Here is a 12,299-nt window from a genome sequence, read left to right as displayed (position 1 = left end):
TTTATTTTTAAACTGCATGAAGTAATTGTACTGCAGGTTGTGCTGCACACTTTCCTTTGATTTAATAAAAGTCTGAAATCTATACTGCAGTGTTAAGCTTACCTCATCTGTTTCACTATATAATAGTTTCTTAGCAAAAACATTACATCTATGCACCATCAGTGAGTGCAAGAACAATACATCTGTGTTCCAAAACTTACAAAACTACAATGTTAGTATTGTACTATTGGTATTTAGACTTCTGTTTTGTTTTATTTATTCACACAGTAAAAGCTACCTTAAACATTTAAAAGTATAATCTAAAAAAAGCATTACAGTGTTTGGCATTTTGGTTTTTGTTAAATTTCCAGTTACAATGTGATCAGAATGTAACTCCCCCTCCTTCAGCAACTCCCACAAACTTATAACAGTATCTGAAAAGAACGCTGAATCCAGTATTTCCACAGCAGCTAACAGAAAGAGTTATAACATCCTACAGGAGAACTCAAACCTTCGGTTACAGCCGTAAACTAGATGCGTTGACATTTAGTGAACAATTATATCCAAAGAGGAAGAGAAGCTGGCTCTCTCCCAGGACTGCAAGTTTGTATAGACAGTAAGAACATGGCCAGAGTAACTAGCTTTCCCTGTAAAAAAAAATAAGTTACAAGATGGCATCTATCAAAAAAGAAAATAGATTTTCTTCTTGGTTTGCATTCACTAATCAAGACAAGTGTTTAATACAATCAGTAGAATCTGAAGAGGAAAAGAAAATGCTGTTAAGTTTTGCTTGAACCCAATATAAGCTTGTGAGGACATCTGGGAAAAAAATAAGGATGTTTTCTTGTTGCTGGATAGAAATGATCTCAGAAAAGAAACAAGACAGAAAGGTGCTACTTACTTCTGCTGGCCTGACTTTGATGTAGAAATTACTTCGCTTATAGGAAATCTTTAGAATTTTTGGCCAAGCAAAACGGTTGATCCGGAGTCTATCTTTGTAAATGAGCAGTCCATTAGCACATACACCCAGCATGATATCCACACCTTCAGAATCCTATCACATATGAGACAATTTTAAAAAAACCAGTTTAATAACATTCCAAAGAAGTAATTATTGCTGGCATACCTTGAGGGAATAATGCAACTGGGACTTGTTTCATATTCAAACCTGAAAGACCCCGACAATGAGATTCTTAAAGCAGAAATAGCCAAGTATATTAATTTTACAGGAAACTTTGGACACTAAGTAATGGCTTTGGCACTCATATGCCATTGCATATGTCACAGTTCTGGGAAATTCTTCAGTATTCTAGCAATAGGGACTAAGTCAACAACTTACAAGCAAGGAAAGGTATGGTGGGTGTGCTACCAATAGTTTCAACAAATATTAAAAGAACAAAAATTTAAAACAGGCCTTTCCAACTTAAAACAGTCAGTGAAAGTCTGAAGTTGGTGATCATGGTCATCTTTTACAGTCACCTACTATTCCAGTAAAGATATAGGAAGTAACAGATAGTTGGCTGAAAATGTCAACACAATAATTTCAGAGTGCTGGTGGGCTGGGTTTCTGAGCATTCTGTTCCACTGACAGCGTTTGATGCAAGTTTTACAGGCTACAAAACTAATCACTTACTGGTAAGGGTTTTATACGCTGTACCACTGCACAATACAGCAGAATCTCTTGTCCTCCTCAACAACAAATCAACTACATCAAATGCCAATGCTGACATTAAAAAGTTGCTTCACTGGCATAAGTAAACAGCGAATCCTGGCAAACAGCAGCTCTAATGTTTGCAGTTACTTCACTATGAGAAAAGAAAGTTCCCATAAAACTCTAAAAATCTAAGTTTCTTAAACCACTACAGACCAAGTGAACTGCCACACTGCACTTGTATTAAAAAATTAATAAATGTTACAGACATAGTTAATGTACATGAATAAAATAAGTATATTTCTTTCAAGTGCTTCTGACAGAACATAGGAAGAAGTCTATGGAAAATTGCAAAAAAAGTGCACATTGTTTCTATATGAAACAGAATTAAATAATATTTCTCTGGTACTTAAAAGTCTTGGTTTCCTTTTTTAAATATAGGACCGATACGTTTACAATGCATTAATTTTCCTAATGTTTTGAGACTGGATTTGTGCTAGGTAGTGAGAGGGGGTTAGTTAGCTGGTTGGGGGGAGGAGGGTAACTAAAAAAAATCCCCCTAGAAATGCAAATTTTATTTGACCTACCCAGAGGAGTGGAAAAAGCACCAAAACCCACCCTCCCACAAGACCTCCTCCCCCTCTGTTTTTAACTTTCATTGTATTACTAAAACAATTACATCTTCTTTTAGGCTTTACTTTATGGCCCCATGTCTCCTTGGCATCAAAAATCTGACATTTTAAAAGGTATTTAGCCACTCTTATGAATAAAATATTATTTCTAAGTTGCACATACACCTATGCATAAAATAAACTTAGATTTAAAATAAATTCTAAGGATGTTAGAGCTGTAAACTGAGTAGTTATCAAGACCAAGAGATAAAAGGCTTATACCTAAGAACTGAGGTATGAAATTTTTTAAATAAGCTATATATACACTATGTTCTTTAGTACTAAGCATGTCTATCCTAAAACCAAACCAAACCAAACCAATCCAATCCAATTCCCCAATACCTTAGCATGATGTAAATCCACTCCATACATGGAGAGTCTCTTCGCATTTTCTAGGAACTGGGAATCCGCCTGTGCTGGAGTCAAGCCCCTAAAATCATTGAATAAGCCTTGAGTTTATTGACAAAAGAAGCGAGAATCAAAACTGAGTGGAATCCTGGAATTCAGACACAGAAAAAACTAAGTTTGTAAGGTATCAATAGCATTTTTGCCCTAAAGGGAAAGTGTTCTTTCAGAGCATATTATATTCCTTTAGTAGAGATTTCCACCTTCACTCTTTCAAAATAGTCTAGCTGCATGTTGCTTAAAGTAATTCATATGCTCAGATAAAAATTTTCTCCAAAAGTTCTCTTCAGAGATATTAGTGAAGCTACTATTTTCAAACTGAAATTTTTAAATACATGATAGGAAGAGGTTCTAGTTACATAACAAATGATTTCCAAATTAACAATAACTTCAGCTTCGCAGTTTTATACAGACTTTTAAGAGAATTGACATAAACATGACAAAGCGTGATGATTTCCTTTAATCCCACTGTATCTGACACACCTGTGTGTTTTGTGTAGCTCAGCTACTTTCTCTTCCATTTCTTGAGTTTGATTGGGTGCAAACTGGAATTCACTGATATAGTCGCTGCGGTGCTCCTCTGGGTCATGATCACCCAGCTCAGCCTGCAGGGTATATGAACCAAGGAGGGCGTGAGTCACAAAAGAACATGGCAGTCGACCAGAAGCAATATCCTGACGAAGCTGTAGGCACAAGAAATATCTGCAAGACAAAGAAAAGGGGGGAAAAAACAAACACACACACACAAGAACAGAGAAAGTGTTACCAATGGCAAATTTATGAGAGATATGGCAGAATTTATCAAGATGCATGTAATCATACAAGGATATTTTAAAATAAGTCAATGCATTAATAATTTTTTACACCTTACGTTATTTGAGCATTATTGCTACACAGTAAATTTCACTTCCATTTGTAAGAGTCGATATTACTTTCATAAATAAGGTGAAGAGCAGGAAAAATTCTGATTTCCAACATAAATGAATGAAAAACTGTATCTAGTTTGTAACAAAAGCTGACTTCATTTCACATTGTAGCCTGCAGGTATCTAAGGTTTACAAATAAAACCCCATGCATTTCCTTTGACATTTCCCTTTGGCTTTAAAATTCTAACTTTTATATCCCTTGCAGTTCATGAGCTAATCAAGTTATGTAATACACGAAATCCGGTTTAGTACTGAACCCATAATTGCCTGCCTTAAACCATGTATGTATTAGAATTTAATACTTCAGGTACTGCATACAGTCTTCTACCAAATTTAACAAGTTAACAATCGGTAGACATCCTACCCTAGGACAGACTTTTAATGCAAATAAAAAAAAAGTTTTACAAGTGAAGCTTAAATTTTAAGGAATTTAGCTTTAAGCTATAAGTATAAAAAATGCTTTTATCAGTTGAACACACAGTTGAAAAGTCAACAAGCTTGCTGAAAATTTTCAAACAAAACACAGACGGCTTCTTTTAAATACACTGCGTACTACATGTCTTAGACTATTTCTAGTAATATATCAGCTACACACTTGTGTAACACTCTTATTTTGTGCAGAAGACTCATCTGATGCGATGTGTAGTAACATATATCCTGCCTCAGCAGAGTCAGCTAACTCCAAAACAAAACTAAGCGTTCAGGTTTTCCATAACTCCTGAAAAAATGAGTGTCAATTCCTTGCACTCTACCCACTGGTTATTTTAGTCTTGCAGTGCTACTTTTTAGGTGCCTAGAATCCACTGCTTTCCAAGTATTTTCTGTCTAAGAACTTTAGAAGAGAAGTATTTTCAGGTTTTATGATGTTTTATGGTTTTATTTAATGGATATGTATAAAACTATGTTTTCACCAACCTAGCCTAGATTATTACTGAAGTATCTTGGATGCCTTGAGCTTTGCTCTTAATATTAATACACCCACACCTTCAGTTATTATATAATAAAGCAGCAGCCTGACAATAAACCGCTGGCTTCTTTCAAATATGATCACTGGCATCTTGCCTCCCGCCTAAATCATATCCCCACTTATCATTAAATTCTTCTCTCTCAGGTGTCTTCCTGAAGTTTTCACTTTGCCTTTTCAACCTTGTTCCAAAAAGCAGTTGATGTAAGAACATTTATAGCGTTCTACAGTAATAGCCAAACCTGTTACAGCATCCAGAAACTGAAAAATTGTATATGGCCTTCAAATTAGACTAACAGTAATTTTTAAGTTTAAAATTAGGAACTATGCATACCTAGTGATGTCTTCAGTCAACTGTGAAGGATCAGGGGGATAAAACTTCACATTAAAGGCGAATATCCAAGGTAAACCTAAACATGGGAAATGTCCAATTGTTAATCTTAAACAAGTTGAGGCAAGCAAAGAAAGAACCTCACTGAAAAATGTTAGGCAGTCATATAAATGTTAGATCACTGCAATCATGAGAAGAGTTTTTTCCCTTTTTTACAGTATATTAGTATGAAGCATAGATTATTTTTTTTATCAGGTAGTAACTCATATACACATACAGTGAAAGATTAGCATGTTAAAAATTATTTTCAAAGAATGTTTTGCTGTAAGTTATATAAAGATCAGAAGACATTTTTAATTTGAAAACTACCATAATATATTAACACTTTTAAGGTATTCTGTGTTCAAAGACACTTGCACTGAATTTGTGTTTGTTTCCAACTCCTCCAAGGCTAACAGTTTCCTCCTGTTTAAACTGACTGTTTGAGAGACTGTACAGCAACTATGAACATGAGATGTCAAAATGAGGTCTGCGTTGTATAAAACAGAAAGATAAGTAAATTATTCATATTCGTACAGAATGCATTGAAGAAAAAATATTAGCCATTCCTCCTTTAAAATATTTTTTGAGAAACAATATCTTTAGCAACTATAATAGCAATGATATTTTAAGTTTAAATTCTCATGTTAGAATTGTTAATACCACATGCATTTTTTAAGCAAAAGCATGCTTAAAACTAGATTAATAATTTGACAAAGCATAAAATGTTGCCTTTAGTCGTAGCTCTAATTTTAAATAAATTTTTAGGATTTGAAAGCTGAAGTCACTCATCAATAATTAAAATACATTCTCAGAATGTTACTCTACCAGTATTATAACACTATGTACAAGAGGAATACGTTCATTGGAAAGTACTAATAACTTGACAAAATGTAGAACTTTCCTATTCAAACAGATTTTATTAAGTACAATGCAAACATATATATGTACTAGAAAATCACGAAATAGGAGTCTAGGAAAAGAATTTAATAGTTTGGTTTTGCATGCTGCTTGAAAGCAAATGCAGTTGAGATTTATCATATCTTGGAAACATAAAGAAAGTAAAACTACAATGTAGATCTGCTAAAAATAATGAAGAAAGATAAGAAAAGAAATCAAAATATTACTGAAACAATTAAGTAGCCATTTTTATCTTTCTCTCGCCCCTTTTCTCCTAATGCAAATAATATTCTGGCAAAAGACCTAGAAAAACTAATCTTTGGTTAAAAAAAGGTAATAATTTTATAAAGCTTGTTAATGATTAATTTTGGACAGTAAACTATTTTAAAAATCTGAAATCATGCTTTGAAAAAATGTTTTTTTGTTGTTGTTATTAAAAATAAGACTGAAATGCCATTTCCAACATAATGCTAGAAAAGAGTGCTGACATTTTTAAGATTATTTTCTTTAAAAAATCGTGTTTTGAAATTTCACAGCTGTTAAAGGTGAAGAGGTACTTTGTGCCAAAATTTCTTATGTCTTTCAACATTTCAATTATTATTTTTTCAATTATTATTTTTTTTATTGTTATTTTTCAATTATTTCAGTTTTTCAGACATGACTATTCATTGGAGCACTTAAATTTCTGCTTAAATGTGAACTTCATTCTCCACCTTGCTGCTAAGTCATTATTTCCTTTTGAGAGCTCAGAATTTTGGTGTATCTTAATGTTCCCAGTTATCAATTATTTGTTAGAACAATAATAACTTTGCTTACAAAATAAGGCAGGACTCTTTAAATGAGAAAGCCAAATTTATTGGAGATACATGTAGTACTGAATTGGTAAAATATGGCTCATTGCATCATCTACTGCAATCCAGTGCAAGAGAAAATTAAGACAAAAATACCTTTAAAAAAATGTCTAACACTAATTAATACATATAGCATGACAAAACAGAATTAAAGCTGGAATAGATTAGCCCACTTCCATCATTTGTCTCTCAGGGAATTAGGATCATTTAAAGAAAAGCTGCTGATATTGAGTAAGCCAAACTGATGAAGAGAAGCAATTGGGCCAAAAATATCTATGCAGAAAGTGTTCAGGGAGAGTTGTCATGTTAACAGGGCTGTGGGATGGGGAGAAATGGATGAAGGATGTGTCCTTCCACATAGGTACTAAACCAGTCTTCCAGTTTTCCTGGAATAAGGCAATTTTTCCTCATCTAAAATTGCAGTTAAACTAGTCACAGATTAATTCCTGCTTAACCTATTTCTCTTTCTTGTCAGCATTTCTACAGTTAGCTTTCAGAAAGCACTGTAGCCAGGAGAGCTAGACACTGTTTGAAGAAGGGGAAAAAAAAAATCATCTACATTCTCTTTAAAAAGCTAAAAAGAGCATAAATCCTTTGAATGTATAGACTATGAAAAATTTCAGATGTCTACTCATACTAATACCATAGCTAATCCATTGAAAAAATGTTGTAGTTGACTTTGTACTAAATATTTTCTGGACAGTTCATGACTTTATATTTTGCCTGATTACTGAAAGCACATTTATCCCCTGAATATAGACTAGCAAGTGTATTACAATGTGCACAGTCTATATTTGTACTTCTCACTACAGCATACTGTTTATAGCCGCATAACCAAGGCATACAAACATAATTGTCTTCAAACAATAATGCACACTATTACTGCCGCTTTCAATTGGTGGCCAAGACAAAAAAATAAATAAATCTGATATTTAAAATACTATTTAGCATTCTGCCCCTGATAAGGCTCTCTGTTTTGATGTTTAATAATATGGGCTATAGAAATGTCAAAAATATTTCTAGCCAGCTCGTTACCTCAAAAATGCTTCTGTGGCAACTTTAGGCACATTCTTAGAGAAAAAGAATGCAATATAACCAACCAGCTAGCAGCATACAATTAACATGATTCATCCCATTTAAACTGGGAAATCAGTGAGGGTTTTTTTCCAGTAAAAGCTTCTTCTGGCTTTTACTTATGATATCTCTTGTGTCTCAGCTAAGATTTTTACGGTACTGTGTGACTAAGACAGATACACTACTCACAGGCAGATGTACAAATGCCCCATAAAATTAAGAAAATTACTTCTATAATTTTTCTTAAATTACTGTCAAGAAAATAAAAGAAATTAGGAAGATCTACAGCTAGTCCACATTTTCAAAGATGCATAGAAAGCAGAGTACAGACAGTCCTGGTTGGACTGATGAGATTCAGCTCACAAACTCAGACATCTCCAAACAGCAAAACCTTTCTTTATAATTAGCAGACACACAGAAGCACTTCTGCAGGACAGCTCTTGCCTTGGCACAGGTACTTAGTTGTCTTCACCACCTATAAGCTGGACTCTAGTGTAATTAGCTTAGATAAAAATTAGCTACAACTTCTACAGATATATAGTTATTTACATAAAATAGATGGATATAAAATAAAGTGATGCCTGAGCATAACCATACGTTTTGTTAGCATTAAAATCAGACAGCCAGAACTATATCTTTAAAATGCAAGACCTTTCCTTAATTAATTCTAACTTCCCTTAGCACTTTAAATACAAACTTTAGATTTCTTAAGTATTTTAGAACACTGTGCTGCAAAATTCTAAACTTGTGATAATGTTATTCTCACAGAATTGTATTTATGAATTTATCACCATTTGGTCTACTGTGTAATTTAAAAATATACCTATTTAACCATATCTTTATTCTTCTATATTATCCTCTTCCCTGAGCAGTTGTTTAAGCTGTGTTGCAGAATATACTATAGAAACAAGAATGTTAAAAAATCCATTTCAAATCCATGACATTCCCAGAACTACCTTAATTGTTGGCTAAGTACATCTGAAAGACTAGGCCAGTATTGGATTTGGCTGGTTTTAAGTTCCCCAATCTGAATGACTGGATGCCCATTAACAAAAGGATGTTGAGAACAATCTTCAGCATGAATAAAGAGAAAGATTTAAACTTATAGCCCAAGATTTGTCACCCAGCTGCCTTATCTATTGTACTATTTAATCTGTCCTAATCCACTTCCATAGAATTACAGAGGATTTCCCTCACCCTCCTCAATAATTAAACTGAATGAAACAACAAACTGAATCAACAAGCAAATTAAGTATGCTGTCTTCAGTCCTTCAGTTAATCACTCCTTTCTAAAAAGAAAACAACTTTTCTATCCCCATAAGCATTCTCTTTTGACACTAGTTTCGTTCAGCCCTACACTGCTGAGATGCAATTATATACATAAGACACCACTGACTCCCTTCATAGCTAACGGAAGAAAAGTGGCGTGTGGTTTGGTTCCCCTCTCAGGCACCTATTTCAGAATGCACTCACTCACCTCCTGAAAGTGCCTGTTCCTTCAAAAACAAGTGCATTTACCTGAGGTGGACACAGTTAACCTAAATTAGATCAGATTAGTCATTTCCTGGGTACAGTGATGAGTTTCTACAATCTTTCTGGCTAAATAAGTATTCTCTTGACAAAAGACAGTAAGACAATTTTACAGTTAATTTCAAGAGCAAAACCAGTTAAATGTATCCTTTATGTGGTGAGATTGCATAAAACCGCCCTATACCAGTGTATTCTGCCCTCAGAACATCCAACTCCTCTCCGTTTCTTACAAGATATACAATACAGGATATGCAATATGGAAGGGGTTTTTTCCCGTAAAAACGCTAATTGTGCTGCAGACTAGAAATAGATTTAATTGACATAACATTACCTTGGATTTAAACTGTTCCACACAGCATACAAATGTAATTTCATTTTGGAAGAGAATGACTTACATGCACACTAAGAACAGGATATATCCCAAAAATAGTTTCAAAATTTGTGTGAAGAGAAAGATAACCAGGTCTATAACTCAGTTTCATATACTTTAATTACACAAACAATAAAAACAAATAATCAGGCTTACCAAGACAGATGGTTTAAACATTCACATCTCTAATCTTTACCCATAGCTGTAAAAATTTAAACTGCGGACAAATGCTTGATCTTCAATTGCAATAAACACTATGATTAAACAAGGTTTATATAGTTTACTCATTCAATTTTGTTATACTGAGAAGGAGAGTTATGAAAATACCTATAAACAAAACTGAGTGGAATATCATGTGTTCTATACTAACTGCATGTACATCTCACACAGATAAATTCTCAAATTAAATTTTATATAAGGGTGAACCTCCCTACCCTCTGCAAAATCTCAATTTGACTATTCCAAGATCAGTTGCTACTGCCTGTAGCATCACAATATTCAAGCTGAAGTCCTCCATTTTGCAAAAGCCTGAATCCACTTTAGATGTAGCAATTTTCAAGAAGACTGTGACAGAATTGTAATTACCCCACCTGTCCCTGATTAAATTAATTAGAGGTTTTAACACATGCCAGTGGATACCCAATTACATGAGTTAAAAAAAGTCAAGAATTAATTTTCCTGAAGAGATCAGGCTGGCTAAAAGCAAACAAGCTTTTTGCCACCTTTGTAGCCCTGAGAACAGAGCTAGTAATTTGTGGATCACATTCATTAGCCTAAGTAACATCAGTAATTGCTGAGATCCAACATTATTGCCCAGCCAAAGGCCAACCTGAACAAATAAGAGATCACATAAAAGGCCTGAGGACCCTGGCTTAGCAAGAGACAGCCTGATGCAGAACATTATTTGGGGGAGATTAAAGGATTCTTATTTTGTCTTCCCCAGTCACAGGTGGTACATACATGCCCAATGTGCCGAGTATTGGTATTGTTCACATGTAAGAGAGAGACAAAGATTGTTATAAATATTAAGTTGCAAACTGATGTGCTGAGCTCCACTTCCAAATTTGTCACCTTTGTGTGTTCAGATCAATGTGTTTGTCCAGATATGCTTATCTAGCATGCTAGTGCTTCAGTTTGTGCTGTACAAGAGAAAAAGAAATGAGTTTCTTCATTTCAAATGGACTAGTAGGTTTTACAGGTACCTTAAATTTATTATAATTGAGTATTTTTGTACATAAGTTTTCCATTCTTGATTCAAAGACAAATATATTTAGAACTAAACCCGAAACAAAAAAAAAGGTCTTGTTACTTGATACTCATGTAGCTGGGGGATAAAATTTATCTTTGCAGTACATTCCAATATGTGGAAACTTTAATCCACTGATTATGAGGAACACAACTGATAGTATGCTGATTACTTACGAATTGGTGTAAGCAAGTTTCATTTTAAAATGCTTACAATGGTGTTCTTACTTGGTTGTTTGCCTTATACACTATGCCTATCAACTCGGAAGTGCTATGGACCAGAGAAAAAAAATTCCAGTCATGATGCCTAATTCAAGAAACTGGACTTGATCTCCACTTAAAATGTAGATCTTCATGTTATATGAAAAATCACATCCCCTTAAAATATGTTTTATAAAGAGCTTTATAAAATCTACCTGGCTAGTGAAGAGTTTTGACAGAGTTTTATGCAGAGTAAAATAAATTCCTCATTGTGTATTGAGGATAGGAAGTAGAAAGACTTTTCACATGAATTGAGTCTGAAAAGCACTGTAGCGAGACATACCAAGATTATGCTCTACTCCATTTCCATTCTGGAAATGATGGACATATCAAAAAAGCCAATGCTGGACTGACCAGTATTGAAGAATATACATTTTCTGTAAGACGTATTGATTCTCTTTTTATAGTTTCATATTCTTCTGGTGAGTCGTTGGAGTTAGAAAGTCCTATAGCAGCAACCATGACCGTCTTTGCAAGATGACATTCTCCATCCCATAACCCAAATATCAGCACAATGTTGAAAACCATCTACTGTTTCAGGATGCAAAAAGATCAACTATTAGTCACATACAATACAGGAATATTTGGGGGCAGCAGCCAGTATAATGGTTAACTTCTACAGCACAAGGCTGAGTGATTCTTTCTCTCCTTGGACAGTGGACAGAAATAGAAGCTTTGCTTTCTGTTCTAAGGCTGAATACATGGCTATCAGATGTAAATTGTTTGAATGCTGTAAGGATACATTTTAGTCAATATCCAGGCTACTAAGTTTATGAAGAATATTTCTGTGAGGAAATAAAAGGAGCGTAACATCTGGATACAGAAGTACTTACTTCGAATTTGTCTCTTAATTTCCTTTGAAGAATCTAGCCAGTTCTGAAAAAAACCACACAACCAGCATTTAAAATCACTTCAGACTGAAGATGGTGAAGTAATTTCATACAGTGCAGTTAAAGTTTGTATTGTTCAGACATCTGTTCTATTTTTAAATAACCCAGAGAATTCTAAAATTGAACTTGCGATTTGCTAGCAAGTCTCCCCACCCGAGCACATAAATGAAACTGCATAATGCCACTCCCTTCATGGTTGTCTTACTGCTTTA

At 34.2% G+C, this 12,299-nt stretch overlaps 1 protein-coding gene across 1 annotated transcript in view; it reads right to left on the bottom strand.

Annotated features, from left to right (window-relative positions):
- The window catches only part of EPB41L2 (erythrocyte membrane protein band 4.1-like 2), a 71,951-nt gene that overhangs the window by 35,395 nt on the left and 24,257 nt on the right, over positions 1–12,299 (bottom strand). Inside the window, exons 4-8 of the mRNA XM_010574703.1 lie at positions 12,031–12,073; positions 4,931–5,006; positions 3,190–3,408; positions 2,644–2,731; positions 881–1,033 (exon numbers count right to left, since the gene is read on the bottom strand). Coding sequence (XP_010573005.1) covers positions 881–1,033; positions 2,644–2,731; positions 3,190–3,408; positions 4,931–5,006; positions 12,031–12,073 — 579 coding nt within the window. The remainder of the gene's footprint in view (positions 1–880; positions 1,034–2,643; positions 2,732–3,189; positions 3,409–4,930; positions 5,007–12,030; positions 12,074–12,299) is intronic.

The sequence above is a fragment of the Haliaeetus leucocephalus genome, unplaced genomic scaffold (assembly GCF_000737465.1).
Source record: "Haliaeetus leucocephalus isolate CR32 unplaced genomic scaffold, Haliaeetus_leucocephalus-4.0 Scaffold450, whole genome shotgun sequence".
Lineage (NCBI taxonomy): Eukaryota > Metazoa > Chordata > Aves > Accipitriformes > Accipitridae > Haliaeetus > Haliaeetus leucocephalus.
Note: the sequence above shows the minus strand (reverse complement) of the source record. Positions and strands in the feature narration are given on the sequence as shown.